The sequence below is a fragment of the Megalobrama amblycephala genome, linkage group LG7 (assembly GCF_018812025.1).
Source record: "Megalobrama amblycephala isolate DHTTF-2021 linkage group LG7, ASM1881202v1, whole genome shotgun sequence".
Lineage (NCBI taxonomy): Eukaryota > Metazoa > Chordata > Actinopteri > Cypriniformes > Xenocyprididae > Megalobrama > Megalobrama amblycephala.
In genome coordinates, this window is record NC_063050.1 from 27,967,144 (window position 1) to 27,987,134 (window position 19,991).

The 19,991-nt window shown below is 38.3% G+C and overlaps 1 protein-coding gene across 4 annotated transcripts; it reads left to right on the forward strand.

Annotated features, from left to right (window-relative positions):
* The first annotated feature begins 41 nt into the window (after positions 1-41).
* cryba1l2 (crystallin, beta A1, like 2) lies at positions 42-18,167 on the forward strand. Of its 4 annotated transcripts, XR_007185789.1 has the most exons (7): positions 42-346; positions 7,273-7,349; positions 7,695-7,813; positions 8,391-8,532; positions 8,936-9,078; positions 17,511-17,751; positions 17,984-18,167. XR_007185789.1 is itself a non-coding variant. In XM_048196892.1 (6 exons), exons 1-6 carry the CDS (start codon positions 241-243, stop codon positions 17,656-17,658), a joined length of 735 nt encoding a protein of 244 aa, XP_048052849.1. In that variant the 5' UTR covers positions 42-240; the 3' UTR covers positions 17,659-18,167. The 4 variants fall into 4 exon arrangements, 3 of the variants coding, with proteins under 3 accessions (XP_048052849.1, XP_048052851.1, XP_048052850.1); XM_048196892.1 differs by having other exon boundaries at positions 17,511-18,167; XM_048196894.1 differs by lacking the exon at positions 42-346 and adding an exon at positions 4,380-4,644 and having other exon boundaries at positions 17,511-18,167.
* The last annotated feature ends 1,824 nt before the right edge of the window (positions 18,168-19,991 follow it).

Below are 19,991 nucleotides of genomic sequence, written 5' to 3' on the forward strand. Positions count from 1 at the left end.
TAACCTCTATCCCTCTCTCCTTCTTTCCCTTCTCAGGATGACTCATACGGGTGGTACGCTCCTCCTCTCCTTCTTGACCCTCCCCCTTCCCCCTCCTTCATCTTCTCCTCCTCCTCTCTTTCTCTCTCCCCTGTTCCCTCTCTTTCTCGTCCTCCCTAGCCCTCACTTGGTGGCCATAGTGTAGCAGCCGTCTGGGTGCCACTGCATGTCACGGATGCGCCTGACGGACTGGAACTGGGGATGACGAGCGCCATACTCGTTAAAGTGACGGTAGTCGCCCTTCTCCAGCAGGTACTGGCTGCCACGGTAACCAGGATACTGGTAACCCACCCAACTAAGACAAGAGGTGAGAGGAGAGACAAACAGACACCACAAACAGAGAGAATAAATAAAAGTGAAGAACAGAATTGAGATATATCACTTATATATTGTAAAAACACATTAGATTTTTTTCATATTTTAATATTTGAATTATTAGAAGTATTAATACTGTTAGATTATCTAGGTGGCATAACTATAATGAAAATTCTGTCATCATTTACTCCCCCTCAAGTGGTTCCAAACCTGTATAAATTTCTTTGTTCTGCTGAACACAAAGGAAGATATTTGGAAGAATGATTGTAACCAAGCAAATCTTGCCCCACATTAACTAACATATAAGAAAAAAATACTATGGTAGTCAATGGGGGGCGAGATTTGCTTGTTTACAATCATTCTTCCAAATATCTTCCTTTAAGTAAATGATGACAGAAGTTTCATTTTTGGGTGAACTATCCCTTTAAAGCTGATGTGTGTAATGCAAGGCGATAGTAATGACTATTTTCAAACAGGTTTCCGGAAAGCCTGCTACTAGTTGGACAAACAGATATTCCCGCCAAACATAATCTCATTGCAGTTAGTAACTATTTTATGTTTTGGCAAACTGCTGGCTAATTCATATGATCTGCTTACACCCCAGTGACAGTTATGTATTTTTTTCATAGGAAATCACCATCTCGTAAAATAATTACACTTTCAAGTGATTTCGGGTTGGTCCCGCCAAAAGATGTTTTGATAGTGCCACATGTTGTACACATTTTTGGGGCTAGGAGAAAGTGTTTTAACATAAAAAAATACAAACTTCTGCTTTAAGCTCAGTGGATTTAGGAAGTGAGTGCATGACTTATAGATCACAGACCAAATTTCTCTTATCAGATCTATTTTTTATGTTCAGATATCACAGTCTACTTGCATTTCTTTGATGCAAGACCACTTACGTGCCACAGCTGACCATGATGCTGCCAACGCGGTCGGTAAAGCCGAAGGTGTACATACTGGGCACATCATCATCGATAATCTCCATTTTACGGCCCTTGAACTCACCAACTTCATACAGACAGATCTTATGCTTTTCTGGGTCCTGTGAGGAGCAAGAAAACCAAGATATAATATTTATTAATAAATGAATATGGATTCAACTTTTTTTTTTAAGTTTTACTTTTTTTTTTTTAGTTTAAATTTGATGTATATAGTGAGTGATAGGACAGGAAATGATGGGAGAAGAGTGGGAAGAGATTAGGAAATGTGGGGAGCCAGATTCAAACTTGCATTGCCTGCAAAAGCAAGCACCATTGCTCAGTGTGTTAGTGAATACATCAATAAATATGGATTTATATATTTTTGGCAGTTTTGGATTCAGCGAGTGCGAGATTGAACAGGAAATGGTAGGAGAAGAGTGTGATGGAATTAGGAAATGTTGGGAGCCAGATTCGAGATTCAAATTTGCATTGCTTGCATGACTCAGTGTGGCAATGAATACATCCATGAATATGGATTTAAAAATTATTTTTTCTTTTTCAGCCACTTTTATGGAACTCAATAGGAATGGGATTCAAATTTGCATTGCCCAAATGAGCACCATGGCTCAATGAACCAAACGGAATAATATTTTGATTATTTTGCAAAAAAAGGAAAAGATTCCAAACATATGTATAATGAATATAAGGGATGAATACCATTCTGACAGGTCTGAAGGACAGCAGGTAGTCATTCCTGTGGCAGTTGCTCCAGCAGTCCCAACGGGGGTACTCACCCTTCTCCAAGATATACATCTCTCCACAGAAGTTCATCTGTTCCCAACCCACCCAACTAAATAGGAGAAAGAAGGACAAAGAGAATGGAGGAAGTGTTGAATAACAGAACAATTGGCAAGTCACTCGTATATATATCATAGAAAGACTTACGGGCCACACTCCACACGGAGGGAACGCACTCTATCCATGCCCATTTCACACACATTCATGCACTCGTTGGAGATCTCGATCATGCGGCCCTGAAAGTTCTCCTGATCAAACACATACATCTGAAAGAGAAGAAAAAGAGGAGACAATAAGTTCATTTTTGCTTGTTATGCAACTATAAATTAAAGCTGTCAGTTTTAGTTGAGCTTAGCTTAAAAATACTGCATGCATGCACACCTACATCTATTTCTATGGAAACTGAGTTTTGCTTAGATGTTTGTCATCATACATATTTGTAATTTAATCATTTAATCATGCAACTTTAAAGGGTTAGTTCACCCAAAAATGAAATTTTGGCCAGTAAGTACTCTCCCTCATGTCGTTCCACACCCGCAAGACCTTCGTTCATCTTCGGAACACAAATAAAGGCATTTTTGATGAAATCCAAGAGTTTCTCCCATAGAAAGCAACAAAATGACCACATTCAAGGTCCACAGAAGTAGTAAAGAAACATTGTTAAAATAGTCAACGAGACTACAGTGGTTCAACCTTAATGTTATGAAGTGATGAGAATACTTTTTGTGCGCAAAAACAAAACAAAAATAACGACTTTATTCAACAATTTTTCCTCTTCCAGGCGTCGTGGAGCTCTTCATGTGAGCACCACGATGCACGCGTGTGATGCTGACGCAGGAGCGGCCAATACAGATTCGGCGTTCTAACGCGAACACGGAAACCTGCACTGCGTTCACTGCGTCATCTGCATAGAAGACTGACAAGGAAAGGGGAAAATTTGTTGAATAAAGTCGTTATTTTTGTTTTGTTTTTGCGCACAAAAAGTATTCTCGTTGCCTCATAACATTAAGGTTGAACCACTGTAGTCACATGAACTGTTTTAACAATGTCTTTACTTCTCTGGACCTTGAATGTGGTCATTTCGTTGCTTTCTATGGGAGATTAAAAAAACCTCTTGGATTTTATCAGAAATTTCTTAATTTGTGTTCAGAAGATGAACGAAGGACTTGCGGGTGTGGAACGACATGAGGCTGAGTAATTAATGACAGAAATTTCATTTTTGGGTGAACTAACCCTTTAAATCTGTAAATATGGTACTGGTACATACCTTGTAGTTTCCCATGCCCATCTCAGTTCTCTTTTGAGTCTGAGCAGCCTTCCCATCAGGCTGAGAGGCGGGCTTGGACTTCTCTCCACCAGTGGACATGATGACTACAATAAGAGAGCATATGTATGAGTGGAGAAACGTGCATAATTTGCAGCCTCCTTGCTGGAAAAATCTATTGTTGGACATGTAGTGATGTCAAGTGCTAAATATAGCAATTAGTGAATCCCATTCTTTCAAATCAAGTACATTTATAGCCCATGGATGAATTCTTCACCCACTCACTTTGAAACAATTTCACAATAGTCTTATAGATGTGCAATGCTCATACGTCACATGATTTGCCCGAGATTACTAATTTAGAAATATTTGACTAAATGGTACATTATAATGCAGTTCAAGCTGAATATTAAAACTGAAACATGGAACAGGACCTCTAAGGTATCTGATGGAATACCTTTGAAATATTGTCAAAATGCCAATATAATTCTTGCCTTTTTAACAAAATATTTGTGTAAGATATTTAATTAGCCTGGCCCCAGATTTTCACAAGGCTGTTTAACTAAAATAACAGCCACCCCACTAGCAATTAACGATCATTTTTAAATGCGCACTCAGTCTTTAATAAATATATAAAACTCATCACTTGGTACTGCTTTTTTAATATTTTATAAACTACCTTTTAATTTATTTTCACCTTATGTCTCTCTCACTCTTTTCATATCCACAGCATAGACACAGCTTTTTTCTTTTTTGTATTAATTTTTCAGTTATGACTAAAAGGTTACAGTTCACCCTGTCGATGTATAAAGTATTATGCTCAAAAAAGTATAACATTTTAATTGCTTTCTACTGGTGACTAATGTGTCAAAGCTGTTAGAGTTATTCTTACACAAGCCATTGCTGGAGTTTCTTTGCTGTAGACTATTCAACCAAATGAAATGTGGGAATGAATTGCTCCAAGTTTGTTTTTGCTCACAGACCCCAGTCTCTTACCTGAGTGTTAGTCAGTAGCCGCTGTCTGTCTCAATCAGTGTGTCAGTGTGTGTACTGAAAGCAAACATGTGTCCCTTTTATAGGCTGGCGCTTAGCATGGGGGGATTAGGCCCACAGAAACAAACTCGCTGAGCTCACCAACCCACACACAGAAAAGAAATCACCCCATCATCAAACAGAGAGGGAGAGAGACAGACAGACAGAAAGAAGAGAGAGGAGTACACTTCTTTCTCAAACACAAGAAGTCTTTTTCATAATTGTGGAAGCTTACCTTGTGTCAGTGTGTGTCCAGTTCTGAAACTTTACAAGGTGACAACAAAATTAAGCTGTTAGACAAATTCCAGACTGTGAAATGAAGGACATAAAACCTGATGAAAGATAAAATCACATTTGATGAACACCAAGCCAAACTCTCACATACCAGGCTTGAAAGCTTAGATTGGCATATTTTCCACTATTTTTCATTGGATAATGCTATGATATTTTTCATAAAAGACAGTAGAAGTTCGTTACGTTTTCACTGTACACTTATGTTGTGTTAAAATTGACAGAACAAAATCGCATTTGTTAATGTCATTTAACACCAAAGCCAAACCTGGCACCAAATTGAAGACTTGGCGAATTTCCAAACATACACTGCATTTATATATTTTTTTCATTAAATGCAAGTTAATTTGATGCCAACAGAAGTTTGTTTTTTCACAAGTGCTTATGCAGTCCATACGCTGTGTTAAAACTCTGGCAACCGTGCTGCAAACTTTTTTTTCTTTTCTTTTTTTTAATAATATGCCAGCAAAACTGTACCAATTAAAATTGAAGTTACATGGTTGAGTGATACTGTTAGTCTAATAATTGTAGCTTAAAAAAATTCCTACGTGGAATACATACTTTTACAAAACATGTCAATATCTGCATTTCCAAGTTGATAACTTGCTGAATTATGTAACAATGTGAGGTCCATAAAGGCCTACTGTTTCAATTGCTATTTTTATTTATTTTATTTTTTTAATAATAGCTATTATAAACTGTGTTATGAATGACATCTCACCTTAACACTTCTGTGGGTCATATAAGGTGAGGACAAGCAGCCACAATGTGCCACATGTTACCAACACTATACACTATACTATACAGTCTGGATAGAGAAGTTCTTTTGAACTTAGACTAAAGTAAACTTGATTATAAGTGGATTTGTCTGTATTACAGAAACTTCCTATCTTAATTTTCACTTAAGATTTGAAAAAGTTCTATTTCTGAAAGTGAATTACTATGGTTACTAAACAGTATGATGTCTTTGTAATACAGACAAAACTTACAATAGGGCCTACAAAGCCTCATAAATCAGTATTTTGGGTATATGACTATTCCCAAATATAGTTGCATCTGTTATATTATGAATTTGCCAAAACTGAGCTTTCTGAAGATTTCTAAGCCGTCGTGACCTTAAGACAGCAGACAAACTACAGATATGTTTCTGGGAGGTTTGAAAGAGAGGACGTCCACCCATGCAGTGGGTCAAATCCCTGTATTCTCCACCTATAGGCCGCTCATTGTGTACCATACGATGCACAGTGCTGACCGATAGGAATACAGCCGCTTGAGCTCCATTGTGCGGTTCAATGTGTCTGCATTCACACGCAGCGCGGGCGCGCGCGCGCGCTCACGGCTCCATCAAATCCAATGCGCTGACGGTGCAAAATACTGCACTATCCTGGACTCACAATAAAGAGAATGATCTCACAAACACACCCAAACACGCACACACACTCCATTACAGGTCCTTCTATCAGTTTCAGCGTCGCGACGTGCACCCAGCTGTGATGGTCGCTATAAAATAGAAGCGCCAAATAATCAAAAAACTCCTCGCAAAACGGGACTGACGAGCACCACTGTAAAATAGGACAGGTGGAGATTCAGGTAAGATAAAGTTATAGTTATAGATTGTATCAGAGTTTTATGGAAATTAAAAGAAAAATTGTCAAATAATAAGTCAAACTTGGTAAGCTATACTGTTGCGTTTGGGATATTGACTAGAATAAAATAGCCTAAAAGGCCGACATCAAATGAGTTGTCATTTGAAGTTCTTTATACACACATATAGGCCTATGATATAAATTTCATATAGCCTATTATTTAAATAAAAGGCTATAATTACTCTTCCAATCGAGTACAATCCAAGTTACATTTTCTATGGACAAGTTCACTAAAATATTGCGCTATAATGTAACATGTCTTCTCTCTCACATAAATCAAATTAGTGTCTCTAATTGTCTTCTTGTTTCTTTCCTGGGAACTGCTGAGCATCTAGCAATATATTGCCAAATTTTCACTGCAAAGGTTGCTCAAAAGTGATTCAAAAGTGAAGGTTCATTAGTTAACATTAGTTTACTACATTAGTTAACATGAACTAATAATGAACTGCACTTATACAGCATTTGTTAATCTTTGTTAATGTTAATTTCAACATTTACTAATACATTATTAAAATCTTGTCAACATTAGTTAATGCACTGTGAACTAACACGAACAAACAATGAACAACTGTATTTTCATTAACTAACATTAACAAAGATTAGTAAATACAGTAGCGAATGTATTGCTCATGGTTAGTTCATGTTAGTTAATACATTAACTATTGTTTAAGTAATGAATCTTATTGTAAAGTGTTACCCAGACATGAAATCATTATCAGAATCAAGTATTCTGGAGAGCTGTGTAATTTCATCAATGTAAAATTACACATAAATATTATAAAAATTATAAATAATTTAGTTCAATAGGGATTTGTGTTATTATAAAAAATGCCATTAGCAATCTTTATAGGAATTGTCTAAAATGCCCAAATGTACGTCATATGAAACAGAACTGTGCATGTTCCAAAGTTTGTTCTGTAGTAAAATACATTTGAAGAAGTTTTCAGCTTTCCCTCTTGTGCAGGAAAGAAGATGAACAAAGTTACCAAGATCCAAACAAACCCTACAACGTCTGGCTTAGACATGGCTCCTTGCTTTAAGGTAAAAACCTTTCCATTCTTTCTCTCATGTGAGAAGCACAATGAAAGAGTGAGAAACAAAGTATTGATTCGTTGTCTGAAAGTGAGAAACAAGGCGCTAAACCATCAATGATTTAACAAAGGCTTCTGCTTAGGTATTGATTTTGAGACTTTATAGATGAATGCTCTGTGGACGGTTACTGCTGCTTCTTCTTGTCCAAGAAGTGCAGAATTCTGTATTATTTAACAGATACGGGACATAATGAAAGGATAGGAGGCCTCTGGTTGTGTGTGTATAGGAGAGAGATTTCAAGCTGTACCAAATTAGAATATGGAACTGTGGCATGTGCATGTGTGTGTTTGTCAGGTGACCGTGTTCGAGCAGGAGCATTTCCAAGGCAAGTGTCAGGAACTCACCTCAGAGTGCCGCAACATCCAGGAGCGTGGGTTTGACAACATCCGCTCTATCCGTGTGGAGAGCGGCGCGTGAGTCGCCCACTCTGTGTTAATGATTGCAAAATCTTGCCAGTTAGTAAGATGTGTTTGTTTAAATGTGTTTTAAAGCTTTTAAGTGTTTCATCCGGAGATGATTTGTAAAATGTGATGATGATTTGGGAAATAATAAATTATGAGAAGGACTGAGCTGCCATAACTCAACATTACTTGTGTAGTTATAGAATTGTCTTTGTCATGCTTCCTTGGAGAGAAGAAAAACTAGATAACCTTAAAAATTTAATTTAATATAATGGCTAGTTAACAAAGCAAAAAATACCAGCAATATGGACGGAATGCTTATTAGAATACCATCCTACACCAAAATGTATTTTTTAATGAAAACAAAACATCATATATTCCTCCAAACCTATTATAAGTACTTTATACACATCCAGTCAAAAATTATTTATTTGTATTTACTTTTAATATATTATATTAAGCAGCAAAAACTGTTACATGTTTCTTGAGCACCAAATCAGCATATTAGGATGATTTCTGAAGGATCATGTGACTGAAGACTGGAGTAATGACTGCTGAAAATGTTTTAATCCTCTTTAAATCTGTGCAGCTGGGTGGGATACGAGCACCACGACTTCCAAGGGCAGCAGTTTGTCCTGGAAAAAGGAGAATATCCCCATTGGGATGCCTACACCGGCAGTCTGGGCTACCATGTGGAAAGGATGATGTCCCTGCGCCCCATCTGCAGCGCTGTGAGTGTGTGAGCACATACTGATGCCTTGAAAGCCTTTTATTCTCAAACTTTTCTAAGCAATTTGACTGAGTTTTGCATGACTGACAATAAAACGAGAAGAGAAAGTCTCACAGTGAAAGACAGAGCTGAGCCACATCTCGGGACTATGTGGACTTTTTTGGATAAGCAACCACGTAGCAACAGGCAAAAACAACTTAGCAACTGCATATCAATGCAGCGAAACCAATCAGAACATGTTAGAAACCGTATATAAACCCCTGTACAACATGCAAACCACGAAATTAGCATTGAGATTAATGATGTTTTAGATGGTTTTGAAGTGCTCGACTTGTTCAAGCAAACAAGTGTCTCTCATTAAAGCTTTCCCCCATTTCCTTCCAATCTCTCCCTCCATTTTGTAGGCCCACCAGAGCAGTCTCATGGTCATCTATGAGAAGGAGAACTTCATGGGCCGCAGTGTAGAGCTGTCTGACGATTACCCGTCTCTGCAGGCCATGGGCTGGTGCGACAAGCAAGTGGGCTCCATGCATGTGCAGTGTGGCGCGTGAGTAACGCTCGACAAAACACCATTAGTGCCAAACTACTGTTCTCCTGAACATTTCTCATGCTCAACAGCTGCGCTGACAATACACATACACACAACACAGATGAGACCAGCGTCATTAGCTCACATTTCATAGTATCCAGTCCTTGTACTTGTGAAGTGTTAATGATTTTGCTTTCACAAAACAGTGGAGTGCAGCATACTGTCAGATAAAAGATCTTTGTTTGACTGCATCAACAGTCACACACAAATTATGCGTCACATAACAGCAATACTGTACCTGTGACCGCCGCATCTGTTATGTAATGACGTTTTATCAACATTTCAGTGCACATCATCACAGAAACTGATAATTTAACACAGTGATAATTTATAAGCGTTTTTATATGGCAGATGAAATAAAATTCCATACATTGCGTGGAAAAACTTGTCACTAACAAGAACAACTCATTTTTACTTAAGAAAATATGAGAATTCTGTAGTTATTACAAGCAAACTGTTGTTAATTATAATGATTTCTGAAGCAATCTGACTTTCGATTTTCATCTGTCAGATGATAAAAAAGGAGATAAATACTGTATCAGACAGTGAGGGAGGAGCTTATTGACTTGGACCAGACCAGTAGCAATCACCAAGAAACCACAAAGAATACCTGAGGGGATTTTTGCAACCACCTAGCAATGTCCTAGTAGCAACTACCCAAAACTCCCAAGCAAAAGTTTAATTGATTATTTTTACATATTGCAAAGGGCTGGGTAAAAAAGGTTGATTTTTCAGTTTGAATCGATTCTCGTTTTAAAGAACCAATTCGATTCTTAAGGGGTTAGTTCACCCAAAAATGAAATTTCTGTCATCAATTACTCACCCTCATATCTTTCCACACCCGTAAAAACTTTGTTCAGCTTCAAAAAACAAATTAAGATATTTTTGACGAAATCCAAGAGGTATATGACTCGTCCATAGACGAGTTATGGAATTTAACCAGCACTTTAGAGGTCCAGAAAAGTACTAAAGACATTGTTAAAAAGGTCGACGTGACTACAGTGTTTTATGAAGCAACGAGAATTCTTTTAGTGTGCAAAACAAAACAAAATAATGAATTTATTCAACATTATCACATGCATGCATCGTGCTGCTCACGTGAACAGTGTCGGCCGATACTGAGTCGGCATTCTGACCTACAACCTGGAAGCGCTGAACGTAAACAGCATATGAGAATGACATAGAAGAGAAGATATTATTGAATAAAGTCATTATTTTTGTTTTGCTTTTGCACACAAAAAGTATTCTCGTCGTCACATAGACTGTTTTAACAATGTCTTTCGTGTCTTGAAAGTGGTGGTTAAATTGCTGTCTATGGATGAGTCATATACCGCTCAGATTTCATCAAAAAATATCTTAATTTGTGTTCCGAAGATGAACGAAGGTCTTACGGGTGTAGAACGACTGAGGGTGAGTAATTAATGACAGGATTTTCATTTTTGGTTAAAATAACCCTTTAAATCCCAAGAAAAGATCTTTCAGTCTATGTTGTTTTCAGTTGATGAAAGAACAAGACTTTGTACCTCCCACCTAATAAATGCAATAAAAGCTTTGTGCTTTGTTACTTCTGATATGAAACGTCTCAGCTTTAAAATTTTGTTAATTTTATTATGGAATTCAAACAATGACTACAGTTTTAGTGCATTTTCATGTGCCACGACAGATCATATATCGCCTGAAGCAGAAAGTATAGAGAACGCGAACCTACGTCATGCACCCCGTTGCATGCCGGGGCGGCGCCACCATTATAGCAGGATCTTTTTACCGTGTCGCACGCTGGGTGCTTCAGCCATCATATGGTAGAATATCCAAGAATCAGAGATTATGGGTCACATTCGGTGGACAGACAGACATGAACACACTGTGTTTTTATATTTATTTCAACAAATGACAACCAAAATGAAAACCATAGGAGCTTGTGAAGAGTTTAGTAGTGTCTCCCTTCAAGGGGACATTTTAAAACGCTGGCTTAATGTACTAAGACGGTAAGACGGTAAGTGGTATTAAAGGATCAGTTCACTTTCAAATTAAAATTTCCTGATAATTTATTCACCCCCATGTCATCCAAGATGTCCATGTCCTTCTTTCTTCAGTCGAAAAGAAATTAAAGGTCCCGTTTTTCGTGGTTTTTTTGAAGCTTTGATTGTGTTTATAGTGTGCAATATAACATGTGTTCATGTTTCGCGTGTAAAAAAACACAGTATTTTTCACATAATTTACTTATCTGTATACCGCTGTTTCCACTGTCCTAAAAACGGGCTGATGACTTCCTTGTTCTATGAAGTCCCTCCTTCAGAAATACGTAACGAGTTCTGATTGTGCCAGCGGTTCCTGTGTTGTGATTCGACAGCTCTGAGCGCACCATGCCCGGAAAAGTCACGCCTCTTACCATAACGTGGAGATGCACGCGCTCAGTGTTATTGTAAACATGTCTTTAATTTTACCCTATCAATTTGAGCCGGAATCAGACCCGGTGATTGGACTGCGGGATGAAAATAACAGCGTTTCGACGACATGGCGACAAACACACTCTACAAACGCAACTCTTGTGTATTCCTGTGGGTGGAGGTTAGTCAAAAAACTGTTTTAGTGACGTCATTAAAGAAGGAAGTAGAGGGATGTAGTCCAAACTGGCCGTTCGATGTAGGCGACTTCTGTTAAATAAAATATCTCGCTTGGCATTGAACTTTGAGCTTTAAAATTTTACAGATTTTATTTATACTCTAACAACAACATTACACACTAACTAAAGTTTGAAACATGGGATCACGAAGAACGGGACCTTTAAGGTTTTTGATGAAAACATTCCAGGATTATTCTCCATATAGTGGACTTCAATGGACTCCACTGTTGAATGTCAAAATTACAGTTTCAGTGCAGCTTCAAAGTCTTATCTAGAGAAACCAAGTTCTGCTAATTCACAAGCGGAGTGAAAGTCAGACTTGCAAAGGTAATGTTAATCATTTAACCAAACAAAATACTTTCAAAAACACTTAACAATGTGATTCTTTTATTGAGTGATAAGCAGTGGGTTTAATCAGTGCCATTATTAAAAGATTTGCTATCCGGCGTCTTCTGGTCACCTCTTCGACCTGCTTCCCTTAGTGTTTTTACACGTAGAAAAGGCAAAAAAACGTTTTTCATTGTCCAGTTTTCTCTCAGAACGATGATCTGAGTTAGGCTACTATCGCCATTATTGATGCAGGATTGATGACATTCAATGGTGACATTTTTCACAATCTTGACAGAAAACAAATTACTGCACTAAACTCAATGACGGAAAGGCTGTGCGATCCTTACAGCAGCAGATAAACAAAGAAGTTACCCAGAACTCAATGCGGCGTGACGTCAGATTCACATTCTCTATGACTGATTCTCAATATGCGTTCTCGTCTGTACTTGTGTTCTTGTGGACTTGTGAAACGCCCATAAGTATTTTTCCAATTCAAAGTTCACATCTAGCCAAGTACAGTTAAAATCCCCGGATGTGTTCTTGATCCGCCCCTTTTATCGTGGATGCATTGAGAGGTGACTTGTGCGGACTTGAGACAGCCAGGTATCCCAGAATGCATCTCGCACTAACCAGAAAGTGTCAATATTAAAGGAGAAAACCTGTGTAATTTAAACATTCTATTGTTATTTTGTCATGATATGTAGTTTTAAGCGTTTTCAGGCGAGAATATACTGGTTTAAAGCTCAAATTTGTGATTTATTGATAAAGATGGTGCCTATTTGAAAATTTGATCTGACGTTGTCGGAGTTGTGAGATCCAAGCAATCACCGGGCGCTCAGCGCTCATGTACCCAGCTGAAAACAGCCTTACCTTGGCTAGTCCTTCTGACGTTTGCCGCTGGCTCTGATGTCTCTGTAGTTGTTAAACATGAGATGATTCATCTTTTGTATATCTAACGGGTGATCTTTGGTCTCATGAATCTATAATTTGTTCCCTGGCAAATCGTTTTGGCTGAGGGCAAAGTGAAGTTTCATAACTTTATATAATTATGCTATTTAACTTCACTGTTGTAGACTACCAGAGCCCTGACTTTGTATGTTTGACTGAATTGTTTGCTTTATTTCTTATTGTCTAGCTTCTTATACCTATTACTTATGCTTTTGTAATTTCTATTATTGATCATTAAAACTGACATTTAACAAAAAGAGACAGTGTTGTGTTTTAAGTTATATTTCATTTTATTACAGTGAAGATAATCAGAATATGCACATATATTAATATGTTTATATTTTTAAAATGTAAATGAAAAGAGTCAGGGTTATGTTTTATATGTCATTTTGTTATAAATTAGGGGTTGACCGATTATCGGCCTGGCCGATATTAAGCATTTTTAAGGTTATCGGTATTGGTCATTTTCAAAACCGATTTGCTGATAAAATAATTTAATTTTGAAAGGCGATATTTGGCTCTGATGCAGCCACCTCTGTCCGAACCATAGACGGGTCCGAACGCACCACTCTGTGGCCTAGAGCAAGCTTCGCCCACCGCCCATCTGATTTGTTGGAAGTCGCGAGTCCGGCCAATCTGCGCGGAAAGCTGAAGGCACGGAAAGTTTTGCACTCTCACCCCGAAAACACTTGCTAACTGGAGCTGCTTGTCTCTCAAATGTAAGGCAGCAGCAGCAGACGTTGCTGAAGTTAAATCGCAATCCATTACACTGAAGTTGCAAAACACCTCAGTATAATCAGGACCTGAATATGGCACGGGATTGCGGGTATTGCGCATAATTCTACACATTCCCCCAGGTTTTGTGATTATTAAGCGGGAAATTCCCGCAAACATTTATGCACTATAGCATATTGAATCCAGACAGATTAGAGCAGATCAGTTATTTTAAAACTTTATGTAAGATGTAGTTTCACAAGCAGTTTGAGTGATTCAGCGTTGCCGAGTCTCCCTCTCTCTCAAAATGCGCAAATGGTTTCACATCCATAGTATCCACATAGTATCCACATCCACGCGTTTCGGACAGTTGACGGAATTGGCACTTGCATGTCATTTTAACTCATGGCAGTTCAAAAATACAAGCCATTTTAAAGCATAAACTACTCGCGCGCTCTTAAGAGACGGTCTTCAGTCAGCTGAGAGTCAGTCTCTCAGCCAATGCACACGCACACAGGACACAGCCGCCTCTCAAACTGCTCGCAACAAATGTCAGTTATTTTTCACGACTTATTACACATAAAAGTTTAGATACACACACACACAGTTATGTTAAAATGCCCGTCTTGGCGAGTATACACGAAAGCACAGTAGGTTGTCTTCAGTGAATGTGAACAGCATGTGTAACAATATACTGCTTTAGATCTTAAAGAGACAGCAGCCCTTAAACCTGCTACTGTCTACTATTGCCTGTCAAAATCAAACAACAAAAGAAATATTTAATTTATAGAGTTAAGGCTATGTAGAATTAATTTATATTGGATTATTATTATTATTAATGTTATTATTAACAGTTCTCAGAGTTAAATATGTTTTAAAGCATGTTTTGTTTTTTTCCAGAGCCCTTGTTATTCTTAATTTTGACATTAATTTTCATTTTTACACCAAACATATACAGTGGGTATGGAAAGTATTCAGACCCCCTTAAATTTTTCACTCTTTGTTATATTACAGCCATTTGCTAAAATCATTTAAGTTCATTTTTTTCCCTCATTAATGTACACACAGCACCCCATATTGACAGAAAAACACACAATTGTTGACATTTTTGCAGATTTATTAAAAAAGAAAAACTGAAATATCACATGGTCCTAAGTATTCAGACCCTTTGCTGTGACACTTATATATTTAACTCAGGTGCTGTCCATTTCTTCTGATCATCCTTGAGATGGTTCTACACCTTCATTTGAGTCCAGCTGTGTTTGATTATACTGATTGGACTTGATTAGGAAAGCCACACACCTGTCTATATAAGACCTTACAGCTCACAGTGCATGTCAGAGCAAATGAGAATCATGAGGTCAAAGGAACTGCCTGAAGAGCTCAGAGACAGAATTGTGGCAAGGCACAGATCTGGCCAAGGTTACAAAAAAAATTCTGCTGCACTTAAGGTTCCTAAGAGCACAGTGGCCTCCATAATCCTTAAATGGAAGACGTTTGGGATGACCAGAACCCTTCCTAGAGCTGGCTGTCCGGCCAAACTGAGCTATCGGGGGAGAAGAGCCTTGGTGAGAGAGGTAAAGAAGAACCCAAAGATCACTGTGGCTGAGCTCCAGAGATGCAGTTGGGAGATGGGAGAAAGTTGTAGAAAGTCAACCATCACTGCAGCCCTCCACCAGTCAGGGTTTTATGGCACAGTGGCCCGACGGAAGCCTCTCCTCAGTGCAAGACACATGAAAGCCCGCATGGAGTTTGCTTAAAAAACACCTGAAGGACTCCAAGATGGTGAGAAATAAGATTCTCTGGTCTGATGAGACCAAGATAGAACTTTTTGGCCTTAATTCTAAGCGGTTTGTGTGGAGAAAACCAGGCACTGCTCATCACCTGTCCAATACAGTCCCAACAGTGAAGCATGGTGGTGGCAGCATCATGCTGTGGGGGTGTTTTCAGCTGCAGGGACAGGACGACTGGTTGCAATCAAGGGAAAGACAAATGTGGCCAAGTACAGGGATATCCTGGACGAAAACCTTCTCCAGAGTGCTCAGGACCTCAGACTGGGCTGAAGGTTTACCTTCCAACAAGACAATGACCCTAAGCACACAGCTAAAATAACGAAGGAGTGGCTTCACAACAACTCCGTGACTGTTCCTGAATGGCCCAGCCAGAGCCCTGACTTAAACCCAATTGAGCATCTCTGGAGAGACCTAAAAATGGCTGTTCACCAACGTTTACCATCCAGAACTGGAGAGGATCTGCAAGGAGGAATGTCAGAGGATCCCCAAATCCAAGTGTGAAAAACTTGTTGCATCTTTCCCAAAAAGACTCATGGCTGTATTAGCTCAAAAGGGTGCTTCTACTAAATACTGAGCAAAGGGTCTGAATACTTAGGACCATGTGATATTTCAGTTTTTCTTTTTTAATAAATCTGCAAAAATGTCAACAATTCTGTGTTTTTCTGTCAATATGGGGTGCTGTGTGTACATTAATGAGGAAAAAATAATGAACTTAAATGATTTTAGCAAATGGCTGCAATATAACAAAGAGTGAAAAATTTAAGGGGGTCTGAATACTTTCCGTACCCAATGTATATCGGTTCAAAATATCGGTTATCAGTCTACTTCATCTGTAATAATCGGTATCGGCATCGGCCCTGAAAAACACATATCGGTCGACCCCTATTATAAATACTATACATTCAGTGACGATAATGAAGGAACGTGTTGCAAGTACGTGCTGTGCCATCCTCCCGTCCTCGGGAGTCTGTTCTCCTGAGTCGAACTTGCCAAGTCCGAACTTCGCGTACTTGGTATTGAGAAACACCTTATACTTTATGGCAAGCCGTTTTGACTTTTATTTATTCTCAGAATGGATAAAAGTCAAACCGGCTTGCCATAATACTTTTTTTACGTGTACACACAGCCGAATGCTCAGCCTTGCAAAGTATACTTCACTCAACTCATACGTGTACACAGGTGTTCAACGCATGTGCATTCCGACAAATTGCAATACCTCTATGAGTTACAACCCATATAAACATCTTTGTATTCTTCTGTACAAATTAGGTACCTTCTAACCACTTCGCACAATCTCTCATTTATGTAGGCCTCCGTTGTCGTAATGTTACATTTACCTCAGAAAAGCCATTCATTGTACTAAAACTTGTTATAGTCTGCTAGAAAAATTGACTTGGAGAGAATTTTTTATAAACATATGGGTAACACTTTACAATAAGGGAGCGCGCGATTTAAAGGGGCCGCAGCCTGAATCGGTGCATAGTTAATGATGCCCTAAAATAGGCAGTTAAAAAAATTAATTAAAAAAAATATATGGGGTATTTTGAGCTGAAACTTCACATACACATTCAGGGGACACCTTATATTACATATAGATATTACATCTTGTAAAAACTGGTTCTAGGGCACCTTTAATTAATATTATAGTGATATACCAACTGTGGTTCCCTGTATAGTTTACAGCATCAGTTTTTTTTTTTTTTTTTTTGGCCATGTACTGGGCCTGATAGTTAATTGAAATTAAATCGAATTGAATCATGAAATTTGTGTCAATGCCCACCCCTAATATTAAATTTCTAATGGACATTAGAATCCAGCTGAATTTGATACAAGATACTCTTCTTCTATTAAAATGCTTTTTTTACATTCCCTTCCAAACAGCTTGTCATATTTTCGCTACATCTCATTTCCTTGCTCGTTCTTTCTTCTTTTTTGACCTCTCCATCTGCCTCACACTCCTGGCATCCTCTGTTTCCCTGCAGCTTTGTGTGTTACGAGTACCCTGGCTATCGAGGACAGCAGTACGTTATGGAATGTGACAGGCACAGCGGAGACTACCAGCACTGGAAGGACTGGGGCTCCCACTGCCAGACCCCTCAGATCCAGTCCATCCGCAGAATCCAACATTAATGCCTAAGGGAAAAATGGAAGGAAATGGAAGGTGTGGAGAGTGAGGAAGCAGAGGAGCCGCATCAATCATTCTAGCAGCAGTCACTTTATGAGGTGCAGTGTGGCAAATTGTAAAACCTTCACTGGTTGCAAGTAGTTTCCACTTGTGGTGCTCTGGTACAACACAAACAAAAAAAAATTCTAATGGCATGCATATACAGACACACATCAATGCTCTTTTGTGAAAAGGCACCAACCCATATTTGTAAGTGCACATCCCCACACATGATCCAAGGTAAAGCAGTAGCAGATATATACAATACATATACAATATTCTATTCAACAGAAGCACAGTGGAGGACACCGGGGAGTGAAGATCAGTAAATCAAAGCAAGATGTATATCTTTATATGCAAACATGTCATGCTGTGTGACGTTTGAGTGCCATATGGGGACAGATGGGAGTGTGTGTTAGACCGTTTGGAAGAGAGGAGGATGATGGGTGACTAATAAATGCATACTCACCTCAAACTAGCATATTTGGCCTTTTTGTCTGTTTGTGTGTAATCTGAGGGCATGTAAGTGGACACTAACCAACTGTAAATGATTGTGATTGTCTTCAGTATAATTTTTTTTTAAATTCAGAAAAATGATTATATACATATTATATAGTCTTATTATAAAATGGATACAATACATGCTAAAAACACAATATTGTAAAAGCTGTGACATCAAATCAATGCAGGCTTTTCAATATTTTCAATTATTTTATTATATTCCATATATATAATATCTAGTAAATGCTTTATAAACACAATAATGCTGGGGGCGAGGGAAAAATATGTCAAAGTACTGTAAAAATGTTATTTTGGGAAAAAATAGGGTGTTCACCACAATTCAGAGCATGTCTGTGAGCATCAGCTTGATTATTTCTATTTGTACAAGATCCTAACTAAGAACACGCAAAGGGGCCATTCACACAGAACGTGTTTTTGAAACCCAATGTGCTCCTTTTCCATTGTTGTTGTTTTTTTTTTTTAAACATTCGCAAAACGGATTTGTTTGACTGTTGTACTCGCATCTGCTGTCTTTTGCATTTAAAGGTGAAGTCACAAACTAGGTGAAGTGAAGAATACTCTACTATACTCAGAATTTGTCCTCTGCATTTAACCCATCCAAGTTAGAAGCAGTGAGTAGTGAACACACACACACTGCAAACACGCATTCAGAGCAGTGGGCAGCCATTCACTGTGGTGCCCGGGGAGTGATTGGAGGTTAGGTGCCTTGCTCAAGGGCATCTCAGTTGTTTCCTACAAGTATTGATCGAACCCGCAAATATCTGAAACGCTTCCAATACTCATTTTCTGCAGAATAGATGCACAATACCAGCTGCTCTTTCTCGTTCTTTCAGCTCTCCGACAAGGAGTTGACACACAAAATGTATTGGATATAATTTTACTTATTCCCACAGATTATAAAGCCACCTCTCAGTATTAAATTGAGTTCTTTTTTACTAGTTATTGCTCTTAAACAGTAAAATACACACAAAATAATGTCGATCTTGGCGAGTATTCATGTAAACGCAGTCAGTTATGTTTTAAGGGAATGGAAACAGTTAAGGAAGAAAATGCATGTGTAACAGTATAATGCAGTGGTTCCCAAACTTTTTAGAGTGGAGTACCCCCTGAGGCATTTACCATCCTTCTGCGTACCTCCTCTCTTCCGCTTAGACTGCACCCTTTCCATTAAGACACAATATTTGCCTCCTAAATTGACTTTCCAGTGCATCTTTATAAATATCTTTTACAACATTAATAATGTTTTAAATAAAAAAGTTCAATAGAGACATGTGCAATGACAAAAACGTGAAAAGTTATTATTTTAAATACTAAAACTGCCAGTAGATGGCGGTAAGTCACTGTCTTAATGCGTGAGTCATAGAGTGCCCCAGGGATGACGCGTTTTTGTAGGCAAAACCCGGAAGCGAGTTAGCATTTTAGGACTTCCGGTTCCAACGCTGTAAAGTCTATGGGTTTTTTGAATGGGTTTTTGCTAAATCGTCTGAAATAAGGTCTGTGGTTAACAAAGCCTCTAAATACTTTCACGTTTTGATCTATGACATAAAACACACCAGTTATATCTAGGGCTGTGTATCACCAACAATGTCACGATACGATACGCATCACGATACTAAAGCCACGATACGATACGTATCACGATATGGTTCAATTTAGAATTTAAATTTATTTTGAGCAGAGTTTAGTAACAGTAATATGTGTTTATTGAATAACCAGTGTTATAACAGTCGTGATAACTGAAAAACTATTTTGTTTTTGTCATTAAAAAAAAACAATG

Excerpts from the sequence above, each read along its gene's own strand:
- cryba1l2 (XM_048196892.1), top strand. The coding sequence starts at position 241 with ATGACGAGCGCCATACTCGTTAAAGTGACGGTAGTCGCCCTTCTCCAG. Across the intron at positions 347-7,272 it reads CCACCCAACTAAGACAAGAG|GAAAGAAGATGAACAAAGTT; the intron begins GTGAGAGGAGAG and ends CCTCTTGTGCAG. Across the intron at positions 7,350-7,694 it reads ACATGGCTCCTTGCTTTAAG|GTGACCGTGTTCGAGCAGGA; the intron begins GTAAAAACCTTT and ends TGTGTTTGTCAG.